General features: G+C 53.2%; 1 protein-coding gene across 2 annotated transcripts in view; it reads right to left on the bottom strand.

The window, feature by feature from the left end:
- Window positions 1–26,901, bottom strand: part of GRHL3 (grainyhead like transcription factor 3) — a 34,376-nt gene that overhangs the window by 3,796 nt on the left and 3,679 nt on the right. For both annotated transcript variants that reach the window (XM_005607352.4, XM_023635501.2), the window contains exons 2-15: window positions 18,449–18,635; window positions 15,635–15,696; window positions 13,656–14,001; window positions 13,326–13,399; window positions 12,706–12,859; window positions 12,372–12,483; window positions 10,902–10,996; window positions 8,665–8,823; window positions 8,120–8,198; window positions 7,858–7,991; window positions 6,176–6,210; window positions 4,675–4,763; window positions 3,732–3,817; window positions 1,231–1,295 (exon numbers count right to left, since the gene is read on the bottom strand). In XM_005607352.4, the coding sequence (XP_005607409.2) occupies window positions 1,231–1,295; window positions 3,732–3,817; window positions 4,675–4,763; window positions 6,176–6,210; window positions 7,858–7,991; window positions 8,120–8,198; window positions 8,665–8,823; window positions 10,902–10,996; window positions 12,372–12,483; window positions 12,706–12,859; window positions 13,326–13,399; window positions 13,656–14,001; window positions 15,635–15,696; window positions 18,449–18,635 (1,677 nt within the window). The remainder of the gene's footprint in view (window positions 1–1,230; window positions 1,296–3,731; window positions 3,818–4,674; window positions 4,764–6,175; window positions 6,211–7,857; window positions 7,992–8,119; window positions 8,199–8,664; window positions 8,824–10,901; window positions 10,997–12,371; window positions 12,484–12,705; window positions 12,860–13,325; window positions 13,400–13,655; window positions 14,002–15,634; window positions 15,697–18,448; window positions 18,636–26,901) is intronic.

Below are 26,901 nucleotides of genomic sequence, written 5' to 3' on the forward strand. Positions count from 1 at the left end.
GCAGGGCCGGACTGTGAGGGAGGAGGCCGCCAGGGCTTGGCTGGAAGGGGCCTCAACCTGAGTATAAAACCTGCCTTACTTTGCAAAGTCTTCTAAAAAGGAAAGCACAGACAGTAGCCACGGGGCAATGCCTGAGCACCTTCCAGGGGCAGCTAGAGAGTGCAGCTGGAGCTCGACTGTCCAGAGCAGGAGGATGGGGTCTGGGCTGTGGGCAGGGGGGCTGGGGTGTTTCCCAGAGTCCTGGTCCTAGTCCTCTGGGCAGGGAACGGCAGTGACAATTCCTCACTGCCCAGGGCCCCGTGCTGGGCTGGTGAAGGGAACTGGTTAGCAAGGGCTGCAGGGGTGCAGCTCACTGGCTCTAACTAGGGGACTGAAGCCTGGGAGGGCAGTCACCATGTGGCCCTCCGCCTCCCCACCCCCCACCAGCCAAGGGATCTCCTGGGCAGATAGAAAAGGTGCTGTGGTCCTCAGCACTAAGCCCCAGGAGCCCACAGTAGGCTTAGGCGGCAGGCCCTGCCTGGCCCCCTGGAGGATAAAGCTTAACTCCCTCCTGCCTGGGCCAGACCTGCGGGTGGAGGAGGCCTGCGGCACATGCATGGCGGGGCTCCCTCAAACCGGCCAGTCATAACTCCCTTTTCAGACCCATCGCCGCCCACTCCCCTTTAGGCCCCCTGACTCAGCCAGAAGCATCGTTGCTGGGCTCTGCCTCTGTGCCTTTACTCTGCTGCTCCTGCCCCTGAACACTGCTTTTCACCCATGAGCCTCAGTTTCCCTATGTGTGAAGTGTAGGTAATGGTATCTACCTCTCGGTGTGGCTTAGGGTTAAATGAGATGTGCTTAGCCTGGTATCTGACACATAGTAGGTGGTCAAGTGAGTGTGAGTGACTAACATCTTTATCATTATAATCAGATGACTTGGTTATCCAGTGGCCTTGGGACTTGAACCTGAGTCTTCTGCCATGGACCCCCTCCACCTGAGGAGGTCGTCTAGCAAGACCCTTCCATTGGTCTCCCACTCCTTTCCTTCCGGGTTGTGTCAATGTCTGGTCTCTGCTGGCGGCCCTGGCCTGTTGGGGGCTCTCCACCCAACTCCACATCCTCTCCATGAAGCCAAGGACAAACAGGGCTCAGCACGGAGCAGCAGGCCCCCGCAGGGCAGAGCCACCTGCCGGGAGCTCCCTGAGCCGCCGTGTTGGGGGCCGGGTGGGGGGAGCGGTCCTGGGCACTTACCCCCGCTTACACTTCTTGTAGACTTTGTAAATGTTCTCCTCCGGGAACCCATACTTCTCAGAGATCTGGAAGAGAATAGTAAAGGATTCACCGTCTGCTGCCAAAACCAGATCTGTACCTCTCTTTTATACCATGACTTCTTATTTCCTGATTATAAAGTTATATATATCTACACTGTGGCAAATACAATGACGAAAATTACAATCATCCCTAACGCTGCTTCCCAGAGATAAACCCCATTAATATCTGAGTGTATTCTTCCCCATCTTTTGGCCATGTGTATAGATTTTTTATATTCCACAGATAGTTTTATATAACTTTTTTACTTATCATCATATATTATAAATCTCCCCACATCACAACAGAATCTTGACAAGCAGTGTGCTTCATGGCTGTAAAACATCCCAAAGAACCCTGGCTGCAGGCAGACTCAGGTTGTGCCAGGGCTCAGGGTTCCCCATTCACCAGCTGCCGACTTTGTGCAAACGACTCGTGGCGACGGTAATAGTGCCTACCTCATAGGGTTGCTGGAAGAATTTAATGAATTGGTCCTCATGAAACACTTAGCACAGTTCCTGGCAAGTACTAAGACCTCAATAAATGGTCATGATTATTATTTAAGAAGTGGAGCAATGGGGATGCTCTTGCCTTGTTGTGAGGGGGGATAACCCAGACATTTCCCTCTTCTAGGCAGGAATTGATTCCACTTGATGGATGAGGATGCTGAGCTCGAAGAAGAAAAACCACATGCCCAAGGCCTAGCCTAGAACCCAGGCTTCCTGCTCATCACATCCCAGAACGGTGGTGCTTATTCTCCGGATGAGAAAACTGTAGCTCAGAGGCCTGTGAACGACCTGCCTGAGCTCCCACAGCCAGGGTCAGCCCGTTTCTCCCAGAACTCCTGACGTTTCCTCTGAGGCAGACAGATGGGGTCTGGTCCCAGCTCCACCACCTGGAGTGGCAGAACTCTGAACAAGTCGCCTTCTTTCACTGAGCCTCAGTTTCCTCATTTGTAAAATGGGTGGAAGAATGGGATGTACGCAGAGGGTGGCTCTGCACATGAACTGAGACGATGGGGTACAGGGCCCAGCCCAGTGCTGTCCCCAGGCGGGAGCTCAGTCAAGTGTTGCTGTCTGCTGTCACTGACTGCCCTGAAGTGGCAGCAACCTCAGGCCGAGGGCTTCCGGCTGAGGTTTTCCTCTTTGGGCCTTTTAGGAAGAGGACCAGACTCAGCTCCTCGGTTATTCTCTGCCTTGACAGAGATCCCTCCAGGCAAGAAAACTCCTTAGACTATTTATCTGAATGGCAATGGGGCCAGAAGCTACCAGGAAGATCTCAAGTCAATCTAGGCAAGAATTTAGGAAATTTCTAACCACAGTAGTACAAAGACAGGATAGGCAGCCCATTAGGTAATGAGCTCTCCATTCCTGGAAGTATACAAGTTAGGAGCGGGCAGCCACTTGGAAGAGCTACTGGGGAGAGAGCTCAAGCACCAGATGGGGAGCTAACCTTTTAAGGTACTGTCCAACCCAAAGATTCTCAGTCTATATTCAAGTGACATAAACGCCTTTGTGAGTCCAACTTCCTGGGGCTGGTGCCAAGCAGGGCTGATGAGATGTGAAGAGAACAGGATAGCATAGCAGAGTGGAGAGAGCTCGGGCTGGAATCCCAGCTCTGTCACTTCCAGTAACCTTGGTAAGTCACCTGACCTCTGGGAGGCCGTTTCCCCACGGGAAATGAGGAGATAACAGTACCCACTTTTCAGGGTTGTTAGGAGAACATGATGAGCTAGCAAACGCGGCATGCCCGACAAAATGCCTGGCACATAGTGGGTCTTCAACAAAAGGTAGATGATATTATTTGATTCATTTTTCCCTTCCCCAGCCCAAGATCTTGGAATCATCTGGTTTTTCTGAGTCGCTTGGCTCGACCTTTAAGCCCAGCTGGCCCTGGTGGAGACTGTTTGCTCAGAGTTTAGTGGAGCCCAGAGCTGCTGTGGGTTTTGTTCAGGGCTGTTTCACCCGCTCTCTGGTGGTTTGGGGGGTTGGGGAAGGTCTCCTTGCCGCCCCAGCCAGTGCCCCCCAGCCAACCACAGGCTGGAGGAATGAGGCCCCCTGGGAAAGAAAAAAGAGTGTCTCTGGGGCCTGGCCTTTTTGGGTTTCATTCCCATTAAAACAGAAACAGGTTTGCAAAGCCAACAAAAAACTGGGCTGTCAGACAGCAGCCATCAGATTAAGGAGGATTTATGGCGTGAGTGACTCCCAGGGTGGAGCCAGGGTTCCGCTGGGGGAGATAACATCACAGAGGCACACCCCCAACAGCCGAGCCTGCAGGCCCCCCGAGATGGGGTGGGACAGGTGGGCCACCAGAGAGCCAAGGTTCCAGTATGTTCCTTCCCAGAGGCTTCCTGTGGGAAATCAGAACTGTGTGGTGAAGACTGAGGGGACAGGAGTGCGAGAGGGGGCTCTGGTCAGGGCAGGCGGGGCCCCACGGCCTCTTACCGCATTCCTCAGCCCCTTCAGGTCCGGAGTCTTCAACATGAGGGCATCGAACACCTCCTCAGTCTCCCTGCGCACGTACAGCAGAACTGAGAAACAGAGGCGGCGTTAGTGGGCCGAGGGGGATAAATGAACCCGGGAATAGCTCAGGGGACCGGGCAATCTTAAAAATATTGTCTTCAGTGTAAGATTGATTTCTGCAGAAAGGGCAAATCCTGGCTGAGGGTCTGCACCCAGCTGGGAAACACTCTACTCGCTCAGACTGGGCGGATCCTGGCGGGTTTGAGTCCCCCTGGCTGTGTGACCTCGAAGAAGTCATTTTAACATCACTGAGCCTCGCTTTATCAATATGGAAAATGGAGGCGGCTCCACTCCCGACTTCAGAGTTGTGAGAACTAATGACATGACGTTGGGAAACACCAAGTGTGGTGCAAGGCTCAAGTCAAGACTGCTGGAAGCTTTTGATCTTAGCTGTTGGTTGGTTTCTTCCTGATGGCCAGCTATAGCCCCCAGCAGTTTGGGCATGTCCCCCAGGCATTCACAGATTTGAGTGCCAAAGCCAGAAAGCCAGGTATGGAAACCCCCCCCCCCCACTCCCACCCCCATGAGAGAAAGCAGCTTGGGGGGGAACTTGCCCAACTTAATGAGCTTGTAGCCTTTACCAGCTGCCCCAGGATGCCCTGTCCAGCAAGGCCAGGCAAGACAGAAGCCCTCTCGCTCCATGGCTGTCTCCCTGGCACCCTGGTCACCCTCCTTACCCACACCCCACTTTGAGTCTTGGCCCAACCCAAGCTCCGAGGAGGAGGGCAGCCCTCATGCTCTCCCCGCTGGGTGGGTGCTGCCCTGGCTGCTGGGGCTGGATTGGTGTTCGAGGTGTTGGGGAAGGCCTCCTGGGGGCTGGGGGCTGGCGGTGGGCTCAGAGAACAGAAGAGGCGGGAGAGAGTACCTCTCTGCAGATCGTCTTCCTTGGCCTGTTTGGAGGGCAGAGGCTCAAACTCCTCGGTGAAGGGCGAGCAGGTGCGCTTCAGGGGCAGCCTGCAGGGGCAGGAGGGAGGGCTCGTGAGGAAGCCAGGGGCACCTCAGGGTCGAAGGGGCCCCAGCGGGGGAGAAGACCCCATAAGGGCTGGCATCAAGCAGTGGGACAGCGGTTAAAGGAACAGATTCTGGAGTTAGACTACCTGGGTTCAAATCCCAGCCCTGCCACTCCCTGCGTGACTCAAGGTGAGTCCCTTAGTCTCTCTGTGTCCCCATCTATAAAATGGGGTGGCAATAAAGTAATAATAACAATACTTCCTAAAGTCTGAGGCTGAAGAAGATAATGCATACTACTCTTAGAACAGTGTGTGATGCACAATAGAGCCTCAATAAATGTGGACTATTATTTCATCATCAATGTTATTCTCTTTTTTTTGGTGAGGAAGATTTGTCCTAAGCTAACATCTGTTGCAAATCTTCCTCTATTTTGTATGTGGGATGACTCCACAGCATGGCTGATGAGTGGCATAGGTCTGTGCCCAAGATCCAAACCTACAAACCCAGCCACTGAAATGGAGCATGTGGAACTTGAACCACTCGGCCACGGGGCTGGCCCCAACATTATTCTTTTCTGAAAGAATCAGGTAGGATGTGAGTCAGTGGGAGAAGGAAGGGCTGTGTGATTTGGAGTAGGCATTTTAGTTCCAGCCCACCTCTGCTCCTTAATAGCCGTGTAACCTTGGGCAAGTCACTTCACCTCTCTGAGCCTCAGTTTCCTCATCCATAAAGTAGAGCAATAACCCCTGCTTGCCTGACTCACTGGGGCTGTTGCGAGGTGCTAAGTGACATAATTTGGTGTGAAGCAGCTTATGAAAAGGACCTCTTGTTTACAGGGAAGAGACTGATATCAACTACAAATGATTCATAAAGTGCTTTCCCATTTACAAAGATTCCATTTACACGCCGCCCTCATATCTGCCTCATGCCCAGGAGGCCATTCTCATCAGACAGGCTTCTAGGCTGAGGCCAAGAGAGGTGAAGGGACTGTGGCTGAGAGAGGGAAGGGTGTCAAGGCCCTACCTGGGCTGAAGGGCCAAGGGTGCCCCCCCAGAGTCTGGCGGGTGTGCTGGGGGAGGAGGGGGTTGATCCCCTCAGTTCTCCAGCACAGCCTCCCCTCCTCACTCCCCGAACCTGCACCACCATCTCAGAGGCTTTTTCTTTCCCTTTTTACAAGCAGGTGTCTCGCCAGAGATTCGCCAACTTTTCACATAAAACAAACCCATAAAAACGCAGGCAGTTTCAGGGAGAAAGGAGTGTGACTCTAGCTTGGGGGTTGGGGCAGCGCCTCCCGGCTGCTTCCTGTGGGCCCAGCCTCTGCCTTGGGGGGCCACAGAGGCAGGGCAGCGGGGGCAGCACGGGCAGTGAAAGGGGGACAGCGGGGAGGCGAGGCCCGCGGCTGCTTCTCTCCGTACCTGTTGGAGCTGCCAGGTCCTGCCGAGGGCACTGCCTGCAAGAAGACAAAGGATATTTTCCATCACAGGCAGGAAGGAGGGGCTGGAGCCTTTCTGGAAGGGACAGTCTTTGGGGGAGGAAGGAGAAGAACGGAGTTTCAATGCCTTTCCAGCCCATGCTGCTCAGATAACTCCCCTAAAGTGAGCTGAGATCTTGAGTCGAAAGGAAACATCCAGCCCAAGCCGGCTGAGTCAGGGATGTGCTAAAGGAATGCTGGCAGAATCACTGAGTCCCACGGGGCCCCAGCACACCCAGCGCGGGGACTGCAGACTGTCTGCGGCTGGCAACCAGGTGGTCAGAGCCGAGGCAGCAGGGGGCGAGGGGAAGAGGCGGTGCTCTTTGAACCCTCCTGTGTGCCTGGCACCGCGCTGTCTGGTGCCGTCATCGCCAGGCCCACGAGCTGAGGCCCGGAGAGGGCAGAGAGGCTCCTAGGGTAACATCCCAGGCAGGAGGCAGAGTCAGGATGCAGACTCTGGCTCTCTGCTCTTTCTGCTTCCCGGGTGTCCCCTCGCTCAGGCTCACAGGTGCAAGGACTGGTCCCCACACTTCCCTCCACAGAATAGCCATCAACCTGGCCACAGGGCCTTAATCCCGAGTGGTCATCTCCCTCCTTGGGGCCTCTGGTTGGGGAAAAAGAGCAGGTTAATGCAGCTGCCGGTGCTATGGAGGCCACAGCACTGCTTCCGGGGCAGTGAAGGGAGGGTGGTGGACATGCAGAGGACTTGACACGTGTGCCAAGGGTGACATCAGTACTGGCTGCTCTTTTAGCTCCATCACTTATCTTGTTCCAAGTCTTATAAACCAAGGGCGACCTCTGCAGACATTCCCACCTAAACAGTAGTGAGCTATGACCTCTACTATGGAAGTAAACTAGTAGACAGGCTCTGGGATCTGGATTCTGCCAATGACTTGCGTGACCTTGTCTGAAAAGTGGGAATTTTCATTGCGTCTCTACCCAAAAGGATGGCCGTGAGGGGGAAATGAGGCTCTGCAGCAAAGGGCTCGGCCTGGCACTCCTGGCACGTCCAAGGTGCTTGGTAAATGGCTCCCCGCTTGAGAGGTGGGGTACCTGGTGGTCACAGGCACTGTTTCTGAAGCCAGGCTGCCTGGCTCCAAATCCTAGCTCTGCCACTTCCTGTGTGATTGTGGGAGGTGTCTGCACCTCAACCCCACGGATGCAGGGAGGATCACATTATCAACCGCATGGGGAGGCAGTGAGGGTCAGAGGAGGTGGCACCTAAAGCTTGGGGAGCGGCCCCTGGCACCCAGCGGGGGCTCACAGCGCAGTGGCAATGCGGTGATGGCCCACCCAGCGGTGGGCAGCTGCAGTCTAATTTGAGGCTCAGAGGTCAAACCTCCTCCGAGTGAGCTCCAAGCACGAACCTTCTGACGGTTATGAAGGCCGTTTCCTTATTAACATTCTTCTCTCCAGTAGAAAAGGCCACTGAAGTTATGTGACGCTACATACATTTTTTAATCCCCTGGGATTCAATAAAGGTATTTTCATTTTGATGTACAATATCAGAACCCATAACCTCTAAATTGGCCTGTAGTAGCTGAGTGGCAGGTTGCTCGCAGCCAGGCTGTGCTAAGGCATGTCCCTCCCAGGGGCCAAGACCCTCTCTTGGCCTAAGACCCTCACCCCTCCAGGGCGCTGCAGGCTGGAGAAGTGCACATTGGGGATGAACAGCACCGGTGGGGTCTCCAGGTCAGCCTCAGGCCGCAGGTAGGTGGTCTCATTGCCCCTGAAGCCGGACAGCAGGCAGCCCTTGATGCCTGATGGGAAAAGGAAGGCATTGTGCCCTGAGGTCCCTCCATTCATGCCCCCAACCTCTGACCTCTAGTCTTCTTCTCCCCTTCACCCCAACCCAGCCCAGCCTCGTCCCTGGCCAATCCCCACTGACCATTGTTGCTGGAGTCTGGGCACTTGACCTTCCTCCGGAACTGCTTCCGCTCATCGTCCCGCATCTTCCTTTCTGCTCCCTGCAGAGGAAAAGAGGAAGGGGGTCACCAAGGGTCTTGGGAGGGGCTGGCTGCTTTGCATCTTAAATATGGGCCAGGCTTCTGGTGCTGCTTTCTTCCCAGACTGAGACCAGGAAACGGGAAGGTACCAGTGCCCAGCCCAGCCTGGCCCAGCCTAGGCCACCCTGACTGAGGTCAGTATAGGCCATGAGAGAAACAGACAGAAAGACAGTTCTTCGGAGAAAAAGAGAGACATGGAGAGAGATTTATAAAGATCTAAAAGGAGAAAGAGATGAGAGACAGAAATACAGAGAAAGAAGAAAATATGCATCGAGACCAAGACAGACAAATGACAAGCACACGGAGACAGACATTCGGTGAGCAAGAAGCAGAGCGAAACACCCCCAGGATGGCTGGGAGGATGCACGGGCAGGGGCTGGCCCTTCTCCCCCCGGGGCCCAGCAGAGGGGCCGTCCACCCCAGCCACCTTGTCACAAAAGATCTTGATCTGGCAGACAGCGCGGTGCACCAGGCGCTCAGGGCTGGAGCCACAGTCATAGGTGTCGATCTGCAGGTTCAGGGGGACACCCTTCACCCCCTTCTGTGAGGAGAAGTCTGTGCTGAGGCAGTTGACGCCAATGAACACCTGGGGACAGACGGGAAAGCTGGATAAACAGCCTGCCCAGGTTGCCAGCCCTGCTGTTCCATAACCACCCCGTTTCGTGAGCTTACTGCATGCCTGGTGAGCACCCTCAACCTCACAACGCCCCCGGAAGCAAACATTAGCACTTCTCTTTTACAGATGGGGAAACTGATGCTCAGAGAGGTGTGGCAACTGTCCCAAGGCAACACAGGGAGTGTCGGTGGAAGCTGGGGTTTGAGCCCAGGCTCTTTGCCACTGGGCTATGCAGCTCCCCCTAGACAGTCAAGGGCAGCCCAGAGGATCGAGGCCCTGGGGTGGAGATCAGGGGTCCTTTAGGGGTTTAAAATCCAGAGCCTCCCTTTTCTGCAACTGAGAGTGAGGAGGTAGAGAAGAGCTGAAGAGAGGAGGAAGAGAAGAGGAGGGCCTCGGCCCTGCTTCGGAAGACCACTTCCTGCTGGCCCCGGGCCACAGAGGGTGAAACCCTACGCCTCTGCACCACCAACCCCAGCCCCAGCCATCGCTGGGCCAGTCACCCCCATTTCCAGCCAAGGAAATGGAGATTCTGAGCAGGGACGAGACTTGCTAACATTTCCCCAGGGAAGTCAGGCAGTGGGGCATAGCAGAACGAGGCTGGAAGTGGGCCGCCATACCTGGGGTGGGAAGATGGCAGCCTGGGGTCAGTCTCAGCTGGGCACTTCCTGGCAAGCTCACCTGGTGACTGTCTACCTGCCAACTCCTCCACGGGGTGTGAGGGCCAGACCCCACTCCAGGCTGGCCACTGTTCTTTGGGACATTTCCCTTGGAAGTGACCCTGACCTGAACAGGTGGGGGTGGGGCCTGAGCAGACCCCCATCCTTCCCCAGCTGTGGGGGTCAGGCCCTGGGGTGCATGCCAGACATACTTCCCCCTCAACCAGCTCAGCCATAGTGCAGCCCCGGCCTCCACTCCCCTCCTCCCCACCCCCCCAGCTCACACTTGAGAAAGACAGGAGCCTGGGGGCTTAAGAAGCTGTGGGAAAATCCCCACCGAAACCCACCTCTCCCTCTCCCTTCCCATGAAACTCCTTCCCCGCCTGCCTGCACTGGAGGCCCCAGCTCCTCCGCCAGCCCCCTCCTCAACGCCTGAGTCTGTTTGAATAATAATAATCCCCAGCCTTTGTGCCTCCCTTTGTGTCTGCAGAGCCCCTTCACCTCCAGTTTCTCCAGGCAGGAGACAGGGATTAACTCCCCAGCCCGTCCAGGCCAGAAATGCCCTTGCCTTGAGTGGGATCCAACCCCCGTCTCATGGGGTAAGCCCAGTCCAGGGAGGGGAAGGGACAGGCCCAAGGCCACGCAGCTCCCCGACTCTCAGACTAGTGCCCTTTGCACCATTCCAGCTCTCCAAACGGAAAACCAAGACACAGAGAGGCCCAGAAGCACACCGGCAGGTTCCAGCCAGGCCTTAAGCACTCAACGGCTGCTGGTAGGAAAAAAATCACCAGAGGCTCCATTTCTGGGGCCTCTCTGCTAGGTCTGGCACTGTGCCCGGCTCTTAGACACACACGATCTCGTGGCATCTTCACCACAACCCTAGGAGGCAGATTACTGTCCCCTTCCTGTGGGCTTGGGAAGTGAAGTAACTGGGATTCCGGCCCTCATCCAGCAGGCTCCAAAGCATTTCTCCTGCAGCACTGTGCACTGGCTGCAAGTCAGGAAGGCTGGTGGCATCAGCAGCTTGCTGAGCAACCTTGCACAGAGCTCAGTTTTCCCATCTGGTAAATGGGTAGATTGGATTAACAACAGCCACCACGTACAGGCCAGGTGGTGCTCCACCTTTTATCTCTCTCACTCCATCCTCACGTCGACCTATCGGTCAGTACTATGATTACACCCCGCTTTTACAGCCAAGGCGCTGGTCCAAGGTCACAGAGCTGGGACGTGCGCCCGGCCTTCCTGGCTTCAGAGCCTGTCCTTCTCCACCACTCTCCATCCTGCCTCCTCCACTGGTGCCCTGGTTGGAGCAGCTGCTGCCTTCCTAGATGCAGGCGAGCCCTTTCCCCAGGACAGGGGCTTCTGGGCAGCCCAGCCCCCGCCAGCACTGACCTTGGCCTCCTCGTTGACATTCCACACGAAGGACAGTGCGTTATAGGCCACCTCCTCGATGTGCTGCACGGTGTTGAAGTTTTCTTTGCAGTCGGCTGAAAGCACAGGAGATCAGAAGCACAGTCAGGAGGGAAGGGATCTGGGGACACCGTGGGAGGAGGCACTGGGGAGCTGGGCCTCATTCTGGGGAGGCCTTGCATCCTCTCCCCTGAGGACCATGCTTCAGTCCTGGGAGGAAGCTGTTGTGTCCTGGGTTACGGATGGGAAACTGAGGGCCAGCCTGGGGAGCAGATTTGCCCAAACTGCAGAGGGGACTACTAACTCTGCCAACAAGGCCAGGGCCCTGGTCATTTTGGGGTGGAGGTTCTATTCTCACTGGGATTGTGATTTAGGAGATCTCCCAGCTAAAGCAGCAGCAGCAGTAGTAACAGTGGTAGTAACTAGCAGTAACACTAGCAGTACCAGTACCACTAACGTTGAACTACTAATATTGAATAAATGGTAGTACCACTCCACTTACTGAACATTTACAACACGGCAAGCCCTCAGTTAATCCTCACAACGATGCTATTAATATTCAGCTTACACATGACGAAGATGAAGCTCAGAGAAGTCTGGTCACATGCCCAGGGTCACACAGCTAATAAAAAGCAGAGCAAGGACTGGAGCTCAGCTTTGTCTGGCTCCTGACCCAGGCTCCCAACCACTTTGCTCTCTAGCTTCTCAGGGAAGTCACTGCATTGTCCCCATTTGTATCACGCTGTCTAGTATATGTGGTTCCACAGCGGGAACAGCACACTGGGCAGGCAAGCAACCAGCCTCATTCCATTTGACAGTTGAAAACAACGGGGCCCAGGAAGGGGAGGTGACACAGGTCAGACAGCCAGGAAGAGAATGAAGGAGCCAGAACCTGGAGACCTGAGGATGGCTGTGCCTCCCACCCATCTCAGGGCCCGGGACAGCGACGAGGTGGCACACACAGAGGGCCATCCCTTGCCCCTACCTGCTGACAGAGTCGAGGGCCCAGCTCCTGGAGCAGGACCGCCCTGCACGGGGCTTCAGTGCTGCCTGCACTATTATCTCAATCGGCCAAACCCCCTCATGCGGACAGGCAGGCGAGCGTCCCAGGGGTCTATTTAGCCAACACTGCTGGCGTCCCAGGGCCCTGTTTATCCCAAAGCAGCACAGAAAAGAGGCCGCTGCTACCAGCCAACAGATGCAAATCCCTGCAAACCCACAGTGCACGACCTGGAGACAGGGGCCAGGTGGGCAGCTGGGGTCAGAACTAAGTCCTGCAGGGGTCAGAGAGAGCTGGGACAAGGGGGCACAGCAAGGGAAGCCTGATGGTGGCGGGGGGGTGCTCACGCATCTGCGTGTGTGTGCACATGTGTGTATGCACATGTGTGTGTGTGACAGAGAGACAGAGCACAAGAGAGAGAGACAGGGACGGGGGCTCGGGCGGGCACTCACCCACGTCGATGACGCGCTGCTTGGCGGTGGGCTGCCGGGAATGCCAGTGCTTCCAGAACCGCAGCTGCTCTACCGGGACCTTCTCATTGTCGAAGACGACCATCACCACACTCTGCGGGCACAGCAGTCACTGTGACCCCCAGCCTCGGGAGAGGCCCAGGCAGTCGTGGCCCCTTCCCAAAGCCTGGGTCCAGTGGCCCTGCCCTTTTGCCTCAGTTTCCCCCGCTACATGGCAATGGGCAGCTATCCAATAGCACTCTCTCCCTGGGGTCCCCGGCAGGCAGGGCCGTTCCAACCCCCCACCCCTCCCCCAGCTGCTCCAGGGCCAGCGTACCTTGACTTTGTTGGAGGACAAGGCAAGGCCTTGGCTGCCCGCAGGGGTGCGCAGGGTGACGGGGTAGAACTGGCCCTTGTTCAGGTAGGCCATGGGCGATTCGCCCGACTTGATGTGGATGGCTTTGGGGGAGCCCAGCGTGTATTCAAAGTCACTGCGGAGGCCGGGGGAGGACAGTGAGGCTGGGCTCCTGGGCAGGAGCGCCCCAGTGGGCGGCAGGGCAGGAAGCCTGAGGCTCTGCTATGGACTTGCTGCGGGACCCCAGTAAGTCACTCTACTTCCCTGGCCTCAGTTCCCACATTTTCAGAGTTTCTAGTTAATGGCTTTGTTGAGCCACAGTCCCGTGAAATAACGAATAATGGCAACCAGAGAGACCCCTGAGGGGTGACAAAGCCACAGGGGAGCCTAAGGGCAACAGAACCTCAGCTTCCTAAGAGCGCGCTGAGCTCTGAGCTTCCTGAGATCCAGGAGAGGGATGTGGAAACCCTCCTCGCGCCTTGCATATGCCCTCACTCCCCCGTCATCCGCTGGTGATGCCTGCTCTGGGGACAGTGTGAGGCTCTCACTGCAGCCTGCTGCCCACTGCCCAGGTGGCCAAGGGTCCAGAGGGGCTGAGTTACCTCTTGGGGCTGGGATAGTCCTCTGGACACGGGGGTTCCGGGGATGTTTTCAGGATATCTGGGAAGAGCAGTGACTGCAGAGAAACACAATCCAGAGAGAATAAATGGCCACATTCAGGCTGCCGGGGCCTCAGCCCATGGTTGCTACATACAGCTGTGCATGTTGTACGGGGCACAACCTGGACAACAGTACAAGGCAGCCCTGCCTCAGCTCTAGGACTCTTTCTCCCATGGATTCCAAAGCTCTGACCTCCTCACTGTCTTTTCTCCTTCTGCACATGCGTGCACATATCCAGGGATGCTGTGAAGGGTACAGGGGTGGACCCTCACCTCTTGTGGGTCATCTTTGAAGGTGCTGTCAGGCTGCCAGCGCTGTGTGGGTGGCACCCCATGAATGCTCTCAAACAAGGAGTTGAGGGAGCCGTTATCATACACATCACTGGTGGGCAGCAGGTAGCTGTCCACAGAGCCAGCTTCCAGCTTGCTGGGGCCTGGGGGGAGGAGGGCTGCCTTGCCCAGGGTGGGCACGGCTCCCTCCAAGCTCATCAGGTTATTCTTCTTGAGCACGTCTGGGTACTCGGGGATTCCGGACACGTTCTCTGTCAGGAATTTCACGAGATGCGTGGGGCTCTCAAGGGGGGCGAGGTCCATCTCACATTCCATGCCATGGTGGTACCTGGGGGGAGAGGAGGGTGAGTGAGTGCCCCTTGGCTTCGGAGGGGCGAGGGGTCCTTGGCTGGGCTGGAGGGTGACCGTCGTACTGACACACTGACCTTCTTTAATCCAATGTGACCTTAGGTCCTCCCAACATGCAGAAAGCGAGACACTGGAGGGGGCCACTTTGTCACAGGGAGGAGCAGGGAGGGGAGGGTCAACAGTGGAATCAAGTACAGGTTTAGGGTTGAGGGAAAAGAATGTCTGCTTCACCCTTTCTACTACTTAGTAACGTAAAAACCTGAAAGGTATGTATTTCTTACCCAGCCGCATGGAGTCATTCACGGGTGTGGGGGGTAGTGAGGATGTGTGAGTACAGTCAATACATGTTGAGAAAAAGGGCCGGAAGGATATACCCCAAACAGTTAAGGGGGAGTAGGGAAATAGGATTACAGGAAACTTTTACTTTTTACTTTATACCTTTCTATGGAATTTGAATATTTAATAACAAACAGGGATTACTTTTGTAATCAGAAAAGCGAACAACATTTTAAAAAATTAGTTTTGAGGGGCTGGCCCCGTGGCAGAGTGGTTAAGTTCGCGTACTCTGCTGCAGGTGGCCCAGTGTTTCATTGGTTCGAATCCTGGGCACAAACATGGCACTGCTCATCAAACCATGCTGAGGCAGCGTCCCACATGCCACAACTAGAAGGACCCACAATAAGAATATACAACTATGTACTGGGGGGCTTTGGGGAGAAAAAGGAAAAAAATAAAATCTAAAAAAAAAAAAAAAATTAGTTTTGAGGAAAGTCCCTTGCACCAAAACCCACTGTGCCCAGCAAGGCGGGGGGCCCTGAGCCAGCGGCCAGCCATAGTGCCTGCTGCAGCGGTTCGGATTTTTCCGGAAGGCAGAGAGGTGCGCAGGAGGCTTCCCAGCACAGGCCCTACATGGGGGGAAGGAAAAAGCGGAGAAAGAGGCGCAGGGTCCTTCCACGCCCTTCTGGCCATGAGCATGGCCTGGCTGCTTTCTACATGGAAGGAACATCAGTGCCCCGAGGCTCTAATGCCAGGCAGAGGCCCAGAGAGCCAGGGTTGGAAAGAAGTCCTGGAACCCAGGTGTCCCCTCCCTCAGCCCAGGGCTCCCTGCCCTGAGGCCGCAGGGAGGAGGGTTTTGGAGCTGGGACAGAAAAGCTGCCTTCAGGGCTTTTCTTCACTAGGGCTATGGCTTTGAAGTCTGTTTTCAGTAAACCCCAGCCCACAGGGCCTGCAGGCATGGGGGTGGGGGTGGGAGGTCTGCGTGTATGTCTGTGCATGTGTGTGCGCGCGCGCATGCGTGCACATGTGTTCAAGCAGGGTCTCGTTATGACTTTGTGGGCCTGGGCCTGAGGTCTCTTTTGCCATCACAGGCCCCTTCCTTCACAAAAAATATTTAAAAATACTTTTTATAATTACATTGGTATAAAGACAAATGTAATCCAGGTTGGATTATATTAATTGTTTTCTTCTGCTTTTAAAATAAATGAAAATACTTTTGTGGGCCCCTAAGAGTACTGTGGGCCCTAGGCCCCGTGCCTCCTGTGCCCCAGGTGGAGGGGGAGGGGCAGGTGGGGGAGGGGCAGGGGGGCAGCGATGGTGGCGTTGGCGAGCCTCACCTCTTTCCCTGGTCGTTCCGGCCCCCAGTGCTGGAGGACAGTATCCGCTTCTCCTTGGGGCCCTGAGAAGAGAGGAAGGAAGGATTTATGCATGGCTCTTGGGCAAGATCTGGCTGTTGGGAGCCTCAACCCCCTCCTGCAGACTTGGCTAGGCAGGAGAGCTATCTTGGTCACTGGGAAAAAATCTGCCAGTCCTTCCAGTTGGCAGGAGCTCTGGCCATCATTTAGTCTGAGCCCCAGGTTAGAGAGTGGGAAGGGGTGACCAAGGATTAGCATTAGGAATCGTGGAATTTGGAGTCAGGCAGGACTGGCTTAAGTCCTGGCTTTACCATTTAAAAGCGCCGTGTGACTCTGGATAAATGACTGCACCTTTCTGAGACTCAGGTTCTTCATATGTCGAGTGGAGAATTATAACACCTCCTTCAAGGGAATTATGGAGATTTACAAATAACAATAATGCTTGCTGGTTTTTAATAGAGTGCTTCCTATGCACTAGGCCCTACGCTAAGTGTCTTCTAGGTGTTCTCTCATTTAATCCCTACCACCACTGTGATAGCTACTAACACTATCCCCACTAAATGGATGAGGAAACTGAGGCCTGGAGAGGCGCTGTTGTCTTAGTGGTTAGGAGCATGGACGCCGAATCCAGATTTCTTGGGTTCAGTTCCTAGATCTGCCACATACTAGCTGTGCAACCTTGGGCAAGTGGCTTAACCTCTCTGTACCTCATTGTCCCCCTCTGTATAACAGGGAAGATAATAGTAATACTAACCCCAGGGACTGTTGTGAGCACTCAGACCAGCACCCAGCACATGGAGAGCACTAGATGAGTGTTACTTTCATGATTATGATGATAATATTGTTGCATCTTGGAGCATCCAGGTCATTTCTCCCGAAGGCTAATAAAGCCAGGAGCAGGTCTCTGACCCAACCTTTTGATTCCACACCCGGGCTCTTAATCACACCCCACGGGAGAGCACAAGGAAGGCACCTGGCACGGTGCTCGGCATTCAGTAAGGAACAGTAAGTGGTCACCTTTAGGACTATATTGCCCAAAGCCGGATTGCCAGTTTGTGGCAGGATAGGTCTCAAGCCCCCAGCTTGGTGCTCTTTCCCCACCAGGAGACGTGTCCTTACTCACGGGGCTGCTCTGAATCCAGAGTGTTCTGGGACGGGGAGGGGAGGCAGGTGTGTCTCATCAAGACACTGTATTTCACTAAAAACGCTACGGGTGTCATCTTCAGAGCCTGTCCCCACCATCCGGGCCCCGGGAATGGCCTCTTGCCCAGGGGAGATGGCGCTGGACTTATTTTATGGCCCAACCTCAAGCTGTAAATTCGAGGCCGGAATTTAAACCCAGACCCAGGATTCTGGCTCCCACCACGTCCCCAGGCTGAGGCAGTCAATTCAAATTTCTTTTCCATTGGTGTGGGCCAAACGCTGTCAGGCCAGACAGCTCTCAGTCTGCTGGGGGGGCGGGAAGGTCAGGTGACCACACCACTCCAGGAGAAGAACCAAAGCCTGAGAAAGTCTGGGCCCTTCTCGTGTCTGGGACCACTTCTCACCCTTCGCTTCTGAATTTACACAGACAGGCTGCCTTCCTCCTTGGGGTAAAGAAGACAAAATACTTCTTGGACCAGTAATTTGAGGGCTTACTTAGAAGCTGGCTTTCAGTCTTCAAGTTCAGAGCCAGTTATTTCAGCCACTGGCTGTGTATGTCCCCCATTCTCAAATCTGGGACGGTCTCTTGGAGCAATCACCCAGGCTGGGAGAGCAGGAAAGTCTGCCATCCGGAGACGGTTCCCACAGAGCAGTAGGGATACTGGAATACTGGGCTGAAAAGGAATCTGCGGCTCCAGCCCCTCAGCGAGAATGCAGGCAGGCATCACCGGCAATGTCTGGTGCAGGCACTGGAGGGTGTGGTGATGTCACCTGTGTCATGTATCGCTGAGTGCTGACTGGTTCAAGCCCACTTGTCAGTTAGGGGAGGGCCTAATTCCTGTTCTCAGGAACTGACGGTCTCCTAGAGTCAAGGCCAAGGCCCTGGAAACAATTGGACAATAGTAAAAGACTGTCAGGGGGTGTGACAATGCCTAGAAGGACAGCAAGGGTAGGAAGGACAGAAAGACACCTAGGAGAGGGAGAGGTGATGGCCTCCAGGAGAAGGCAGCCTTGGGAAGGGCCCTGAAGGAAGACAATGGGTTCAAGAGCAGAAGGCGTGTTTTGGGTGATGAGGTTGGGTTGGGCAAGTGGGGACGACAGGGCAACTAGGATGACATAAGGGGCAGGGGCAGAAAAAAGAGGCAGGTTGAGGGTGTTGCTGTGACGAGTGTGCGTGGCTGAGGCATCACTCTGTTTAATCAGCACGTACTGAGCACTGCGTGGCAGGCAGTATGGAGTGCTGCGGACTCCGTAATGATCATGACATGGTTCCTGCCCTCCAGGAGCTTGGTCTCATGGGGGAGATGGAGAAACAAATGCACAAATAGCAAGTTTCTAAAGACAGAGTCAAGAATAATGATGGTGGCCGTGGAGGGTGCCCAGACGAGGCACAGAATGGGAGACCCAAGAAAGCCTTCCCATCTCAATGAATGAATGAGGTGATGTTGAAGCTGAGACTGCAAACTGAGAGTAGAGTTTAGCCAGGGGAAAGGGGAGGGTGCCAGGCAGAGGGAATAGCATGTGCAAAGGCCCGGAGGTGAGAAAGAACATTTGGAGGGGCTGCAGGTGGTCATGGTGGGCTGCTGAGCCATGAGGCCTGAAAGTGAAAACACACATTCAGCCAGAGGGGCCACACCAGAGGTGCGAACGTACCATGTAGTAATCATAGAGGAAGCTCAGGGCCGCCACGCTGTCATCGTCCCCATTGACTCTCATCATGGCCTTCGTGGCGGCCGTCAAGGGGTTTTCCAGGTAGGTCTTCCAGGCCTCATCCTCGCTAGTGTAGGGGAACTTCTGGAAGTTGACTGGGTCGTTCTTCAGCAGCCGCACAGTCCTGAAACTGAAAGGCAAGTAAGGAAGGTCAGATCGAGGCTGTTCCAGAGGAAGGTCCATGACTGGTCAGCGTCAGGCCAATGCCCGGGAACTCAGAGGGTTACCAGCCTTGAAAACTTGAAACCGCTTCTTCTGCCACCATTTGGCAGCATGGCACAGTAGAATGTACCCAAACTCTGGAGCTAGAGGCTTTGGATCAATACCAAATGTTGCCATGTAGAAGCTGCAGACCTGGCCCTCAATTCCCTCATCTACGACATCAGAACCATAACCCAACCTTGCAAGGCTTCAGAGAGGCTTCAGTACAACACTTCCATGGTAGATACTTATTTGAGGGGCACTAGTGTAACAAGGATGGGAAACAATGACGAGCTGCAAAGAATACAATTTCCAGATAAGCCAGAATGTGTTCTTCTGAAGAAGTTCACCGCGAGACCGTGAAAGACACAGAAAGCTGGAGATCATGTCAAGTTAGAGAGAGAGAGAGAGTGTGGCCAGGGACAGAGAGAACCCGGGCGAGGAAGCCCGTAGGCTGAACCCGGTCTTGGGAAACGGCATAAATAAATAATATTTATTGTGGAGTGCCCCAGCAGCTGCTCAGATGCCAGGAACTGGACTGGAATGCTGCAGGGCACATGGAAGCAGGCAGAACCTAGGCACTGAACTGAGAACTTGGACAAATACAAGGCATGCGGCCCAAGAGACAAGCCACATGGGCTCAAAGGAAAGAGATCAGGAAAGGCTCTTTGGAGCAGACAGATATTTTAGCTGGGGACATTCAGCACTAGGGGCTGGACCACTTAGAAATGTTGGGGGAGGGGCACATGGATGGGAGCATAATACAGAGCAATGATGATGATCAAATAATCTCTAATCTTTACTGAGCGGTGACCATGTTTTAGGCTCTGAGCTAAGCATTTTTCATGGATTATCTCATTTAATTCTCACAACAACCCTGTAAGGCAGGTACTGTTACTCTTCCTATTTTACAAATGAGGAAACTGAAGCTCAGAGGAGTTCAGGGAGTTGCCCAGAGGGGATTCAAGCTGGAGCAGGATGATGCTGTAATACAGAATAATGTTCTCAAACTTTAGCTGCATCAGGATGACCTGGAAGGCTTGTGAAAACACAGATTTCTGGACCCCACCCCTAGACTTTCTGATTCAGTAGGTCTGGGGTGGCTGAGAATTTGCATTTCTAACAGGTTCCCTGGTAATGCTGATGCTGGTCATCTGGGGACCACACTTGGAGAATCACTGGTGTAGAACACGCTCTTAATCGTGAGCAAAGCATAGAGGTAGGAAAGTTCTGGTTGTGTTCATTTTAGAGCGAAGAGTGTGAGAGGAACAGCGGGAGGTGAGAAGATGGGGACGGCCAGGCTGGAAGAGAGCCCCAGAGATGAAGCGGGCACTGATTGCTCTCCTGGTGCCCTGATGGCCCCCTTTCTAGGTGAGCCTCACAGACTCTCTTATGTTAGGGACACAGGAACGCCAGCTGCCATTTACCATCATATATATGAATGCTTTCCATGCATGAGCTCTGCTCCCTACAAGACACTACAAGGCAAGGATCATTTGGTTCATTTTACAAAAAGAAACCTGAGACTTGGGGAGGATAAGAAAATGCCCGAGATCACCCAGCGAGTCCACAACACGACCAGGATTTAAACCCAGGCTTGTCTAGTACCAAAGCCCCACACTTTCCACTAAGCCACACTGCTTTCCCACAATGCAAGAGGGCAATCCTTACCATAACAGAACACTAGTGGCGGAGTTGCAGGCGCTGCGGAAGACGGGTGGGCGGGCGAGGACCTTCACAAATCATGCCGCAGGAACTGCCCTCCTGCTGCCCCGCAGCTCAGGCCTATTTTCTCAGACACAGAGTGGGAATGGCAGCCAGGCCGCACCCAGGCAGGCCATGGGCAGCAGCTCTCCCAGGGGCTTTATCCAGAGTGCAGGGTCTCCCATCCCACGGGGCCCCAGGGTATGGGGGGTTGGGCTCTAAGAGGGAGGGAGTGGGAGCTGTCACACAGGAAAGAGAAATGACAGAAACCTTCCTGCTCCAGGGGCGCAGAGAGGGAGGCACACCCCGAGTTTTTCTGCTGCTATAAATCAAGCGTCTCAAGATGGAGAGTTGAGAAGAGGCCCCTCCTGAGCGCCTCCTGGGCCCGGAGTTAGAGGCATTTACAGAGCTAGCCCAGGGTGGCTGCCCCACCCACTCCCAGCCCCGGGCTAAAGGGAACTCCCAAACCAAGGGAGCTTGGGGGAAACAGAAAGACCTGGCTCAGGTCGGTTGGGACCCCCAGTGCTTAGCACTGTTTCTTACTTGTAAAATGAGTCTAATAAAAGCACCCACCACATAGGGTTATGAAGATTGAGTGCATGGCCACATGAAAAATGCTTCAAACTGTTCCTGGCACTTAATATGTGCTTAATACACACGAGCCATTATTGTGCTCAGCTTGGAGCTAGACATCCAGGGGTTGCCAAGTGGTACAAGACACGATCACCCTGCAAGTCAGTGGCACATCTGGGCCTAGAGCCCCAATTTGCTGACTCGGATAAAATGACCACGATCAGCATTGATGAGCTATTGGTTCTCTTACCCTATTTACAAATGAAACTTTAGAAGAAAACGATAAAGTCTCATCAGACACAAAGGAGCAGACAGTGCTTGCTGTTCATCTAGGAGGCTTTTCTGGCCTGCCAGGGTCTCTAGTCCATGCTGTTGGGATCCCCAAATCCAATTCCTTGATACACAGGAGCTACCGTACCTGAAGCATTTACCACAGGCAGACACTGTGCCAGGTGTTTTTCTGCGTCATCTTGTCTATTCCTTACAATAGCCCTGAGAGGTAGGTATTGGGGAAACTGAGACTCAAACACATGATATTACCTGCTCAAGGTCACTCAGCTAGTAAGTGGCGGATGCTCAACTTGAACCTGGACCTGTTAGACTCCAAGATGCAGCTCTTAATCCCATATAGTTTCCTTTCTAGATGGCTTTCCTATTCTAGAAATTCCCCTCCTCTGAAACATATGGAACCATTCCTTCACTGCAAGACAGAAAGGGATTTCCTACCCACACAAGGCAGGAGGGACTGAGCTGGCAAGCGAGATGACTGGAAGAGTTTCTGGCTGAGAGTGGGAGCCCTCATGTCCCGGTCCCCCATGCCTGCTCATGCTACCAATCAACTTCGTGTTCCAAGACTAAGCATTTGGCTTCTAGGAAGTCTCGACTATGGATAACGTTAGCATTGACATATGTGCCAAATCCTGAAATGGCAGAACTTTTGGCTCCCTGTTCTCTTAAAGACTGGAATGGAAGGTTGAGGGCCCAGTAGGTGAGAGACATGAAAAGCGTTGCAAGGAGGAACGAGCCCTACTCATGGAGGACAGAGCAGGGACAAGGAGGGGAGACTGGGCGACTCCACCCTCTGCAGTCACCTTCCCCAGGGCCTCCACATACTCTCTGTTGATGTCGGGTCCAAGGCAGAGCTCTTCAGCTCTCAGAAGGTGAAAGGGGAATACGGGAGGAGGGGACAGGGACGGGTCCAGGGACAGGACGTGGCCCTAGGCAGACTTCTTACAGCCTTCTTACAGATCTCCATTTGGTGTAAGAACACAGTGCAGAACCGGAGCACCATGGGAGGAAGCAGCACCAGGGGCACAGCCTGACAGACCCAACAACTGTGTGGCATTGGGTAAGGTGTTTAGCCCCTCTGAGCCTGTTTCCTCATCTGTTAAATGGGTCTATTGAGTGTCTTCTGTGTGCCAGTCAGGGACTCTTCTAGGCACTGGGGAATCAGCCAAAAAAAGACAGATAAGGCTCTGCTCCCATGGAACTTACAGTCTAATTGGGGAAGACAGACCATAAACAAGTAGGTAAATGAGTTAATTTTAGTTAGCGATAAGTGCTGTGAAGACAATTAGAGCTCAGGCATGTGATGGAGTCACCAGGGCTGGCTACTTTAGAGTGGGGCGAATCTCATGGGTTGTTAGGAGAATTAAGTGCATTAACCTAAGAAATGTGCTTAGCCTAGAGCCTGCCAGAGAATAATGGCTCAGTAAATAATAGCCATCATCGCCACCATCGCCATCATCACCATCATCAGCATCTCAGAACTTTCAAATGAGAGTAAAGGGGAGACTCTGCCTGAGGTTCTTAAATTAATACTCTCCCCAAGCCTCCTGTCTGTGAACCAGGTTCTATGTCAAAAACAAGTGAGACAGTGTAATAACCTCTTGCCTTGACTTTCACATTTATTATCTTGTGGAGCCTCCCAAGATACATGAGGTGTTATTATCTCTATTTTATAGACCAGGAAATAGACAACAGAGACATTAGGTGACCCGTTCCAGGGGACTGGCCCAGAGAGCGACAAAGCCAGGCCTCCTGGGATCTAACTTCATGAGTAGTCACTTTTCCACCAACTACTAGTTTCCAAGAAGGCATGTAGAAGAGAGAAAAAAATAATCCAATAAATCTTAGTGGCATCCATTCATCTAACCATTCATCTCTCATTTTAACAAGTTTTTATCAAGTAACTACTATGTGCCAGGCCTTGTCCTAGGTGAATAGGACAAGGTCATCCCTGCTGTCACGGAGGTTGCATTTTAGTGACAGCAAGAGAAACGTGACCACAAAAAACAAACAGCTAATATCAGATAGGTAAGGAATGGGGAGGGACTGGATGCGGGTTGAGAAGAGGGGTGGAGGGGAAGAGGGAAATGGGTGGGGAGGACCATGGACCTTCCAGATGAGAGGAGAGGCAAGATCAAAGGCAGAAGCCTGGGACAGCTCCCAGAGCTTGGCCGCCTACTGTGTGCCAGGTGTGAACCAGATGCTTTGCATAAGCTGCCTTGTTTCCAGGAAGCCAGCCCCCTAAGGAGGAAACCTGAGTCTGAGATTTGATAATCCCTCCTATTTGCATAGCGTGTTATATTTTTCAACATGCTTCCCATACATTCGTCATCACCTCTGATCCTGCAATGCCTCTGTGAGGTAGGGAGGGAAGGTATGACTATCCCCATTTGATAGAAGGAAAAATCGAGCCACAGAGAGGGCCACTGGCTCACCTAAGGCCACCAGCTGGTATCTCACGGCATCAAGCCTAGACCAGAGGTCTCTGGCTTCCAGCTTGGAGACCCTTCACAAGGCTGCCTCCTCAGAGGCTGCCTGGTCTGGCTTCTCCTCCATTTGGGAGAGAGTTGGATACAAGACCAAGAGAAAGGGGCCTAGGCCTCTACCTGACAGGCCTCACTTCCAGAGGCCCCCTGTCCCTTGCCTGTGGGGATGTGCAAACTGCCCAGGCAGGGTGGCTCTGGTGTGGGTGGGGCCTTTCCCCAGCAGTTCACCCCAGGCCCACGGCATAGGAGGGGTATGGTACCAGCTGCTACAGGCCCTGTCAGACTCTTAGCCTCCTGACTCCAGCATGCATCATTCTGGCACCAGGATGGAGGAAGCCTGGAGAGGTGAAGCGGGGTTTCATCCCAAGTCCTTTCGGACTCTAAATGCCCACTGCTTTCTGGCTGAGCCTCTTAAAACTCCCAGTGAGATGAAGTCAATGTGTCTCAGGCATTGGCTGAGCCCTTTTGGGTTCAATTTAGAGTCCAGAGAGACTTTAGAAATCTGAGAGAAGGTGTGACCTGCCTAAGGACACGTGGCATAGAGCAGGATTGGGATTCAAGTCTCCTAGTTTCCTCTCCAGGACTTAGTTCAATCGCTGCTCCATCTCAAAGGCATTTCAATAATTCCGAGATGGAAAAGGACTCTTACTCAACTTCACAGAAGGGGGAAGAAAACTCACCACCAAGTGGGTAGCCTCGAACCCCAGCAAAGGAGATGCCTGGCTGAGGGCAGATCCAGGGAGCTGTGCCTCACCTCCCTCCAGCCTGAGGAGGAAGAGTCCCAGGGGCCCCCTGAGCTGGGTGTTGACACCCAGATACACCCAAGGACTTGCCAAACCCTGTTGTGAGCCACCCAGCTTCATGAGCAGTGATCAATCACACTCACTAATTATCCAGGGAGGCCCTGCCACAGCTGCTCAGGGAGGAATAATTTTTCAGTCAGCCCCATGCAAGGTGTTCCCTGGGCATGACAGGAGCACTCCAGGGTTCTTGAGCTTTCCAGTGGCCCATCTGGTTTCTGGATGCATGGGTTGTGAAATGTGCCTTGTCACATGCTGGGGGCTCATTTGGGGGCCTCAGTGGGAAAAGGGTAGAGCCTACGGCATGGTTCTACAGAGACTCCAGTTTGAACAAAGTAGTGTGAACTCATGGTTATGGGGTGGGCCCCAGAGGGACACAGACCTGGGTTCGTTTCAGCTCTGCTAGTTACCAGCTGTGTAACTTTATGCAACTTGACCTCTCTGTGCCTCAATTTTCTTACCCGTAAAATGGGAGAAGGTGAGAGTACTACCCTCACAGAATTATTATGATAGCTACTGTTCATTACAGGCTTACCAAGTGCCAGGTGCTGGCCCAACAATTTCTAGTCATTGTTTTATTTAATCATTACATCAACTTTGTGAGGTATTACTGTTGGAAAATGCAATGAGATAATGCAGCTAAAGTGATCTGCACGCTGCCTGCACATAATAACAGGAACTATTATTATTATTACTAATACTTATTATTTTTACTAATACTTGCTGGTAGCCCTCAGCAAACTGCATGACAACTCACAGCCTCACTTTCTCCCACCTGTAACAGGGGACATCTCTTCCTAGCAGCAGCAGGAGACCTGATGTTGGAGATTTCCAGATAAGAGGGGCAAGCGCTGCAGCTTCATCATCTGGATCCAGGTGGGCAAGCTGAGGGCAGTCAGGCTCCAGCCAACGCTTCTAGTTGCACGTAACTTAATCATGCGCCATTTTCTAATTATACCAGAAACTCACTTTCTCCCCTTTGAAAAATTCTTCCTTCTATGGGAATTTTTCTTTTATGCTCTATTCTTCTCTTGTTTTCCTGTCCAATTCTATGTTTTACTCTATGGTTCATGTGAAAGAAGCTGAAATCCACCTCTAAACCCAGGGTGCCACATCCTTTCATTCATTCACTCGCTGATTCATTCAACAAACACTCACTGAGGGTTGCTCTGTAATAGGCCCTGTGCTGGGTACTGGGACACAAAGGTAAACAGCACACTGTTCCTGCCCTCAAAAGTCGAAATTCTTGCTGACCTCCTATGAAGGCCCAGTGAAATAACACCGAATATTGGTAAGATAATCTCCCTTCAGAACCTTCACTAGATCAGTTGCTCTAACCCTTTCAGGAGGCCAAAGGAAAAGAGGGAGGGAGGCAGCCAGAATTATTTGCTCCCTTTTATAAATGGGAAAGCTGAGTTCCAGAGAGGGGAGGGAAGGGAAAGGAACCAAGTTATTTAATAGTGTCAGGCCCTGTGCCTTTTCTCATACATGCCCTGTGAGGTGGGTGTCATCATGGCCATTTTACACATGCAGAAACTGACACTTAGAGAAAGGAGCTCATCCAAAAGGAACCAAGTCCATATGTGGCAGAGCTGAGCTCAGACACACGTGTGACCCCAGAGCAACGATCTCAGCTGCTGACTCAGCACCTACACTGCAGGTCAGTGGTGGATCTGGGAACCTCTGCCTCCCAAGCCTCTGCTGGTCTTCAAGGCCCATGGTTCTCAAACTTGAACATGCCTCAGAATCACCTGGAGGGCCTGTTAAAACACATATTGCTGGGCCCCACCCCCACAGTTTCTGATTCAGTAGGTCTAGGGTGGGGCTGAGAATTTGCATTTCTAACAAGTTTCCAGGTGGTGATGGTGGTGATGGTGGTGATGATGATGGTCCAGGGACCACACTTTGAGAACACTGTTTTTGGGGAACCAATAATTCTCTCTTTTGAAAATAATGACTCCCTTTCCCACCCCCGCCCTTTTAAAAGTAACATAGGTTTGTAAAACACAATATATAAAATGTGGAACATATAGAAAAATTGGAAGCAGAGACTAGAATTCACCAGAGATAACCACTGGTAACAGTTTGGCAGATCTCCTCGTCTTTTTTCAATATCAGATCAGATGCAGAGAATATCAATATCAATGCAGAGAAGAAGTAGGGTGGCATATTGGTGTGAAGCATCCTTTTGGCGCTTCTATGAGGACCCGCTTAAGATCCCATTAAGATCCCAGCTCTTCCGTGAGATCTTGGGCAAGCTTCAGTCCCCTCCTCTACAAAATCGCATTTATACTCCCATCCCTTATTGGATTCTTGGGAAGGGTAAAGGAGATAACGTATTTAT

This window comes from Equus caballus, chromosome 2, assembly GCF_041296265.1.
Source record: "Equus caballus isolate H_3958 breed thoroughbred chromosome 2, TB-T2T, whole genome shotgun sequence".
In the NCBI taxonomy this organism is placed as follows: Eukaryota; Metazoa; Chordata; class Mammalia; order Perissodactyla; family Equidae; genus Equus; species Equus caballus.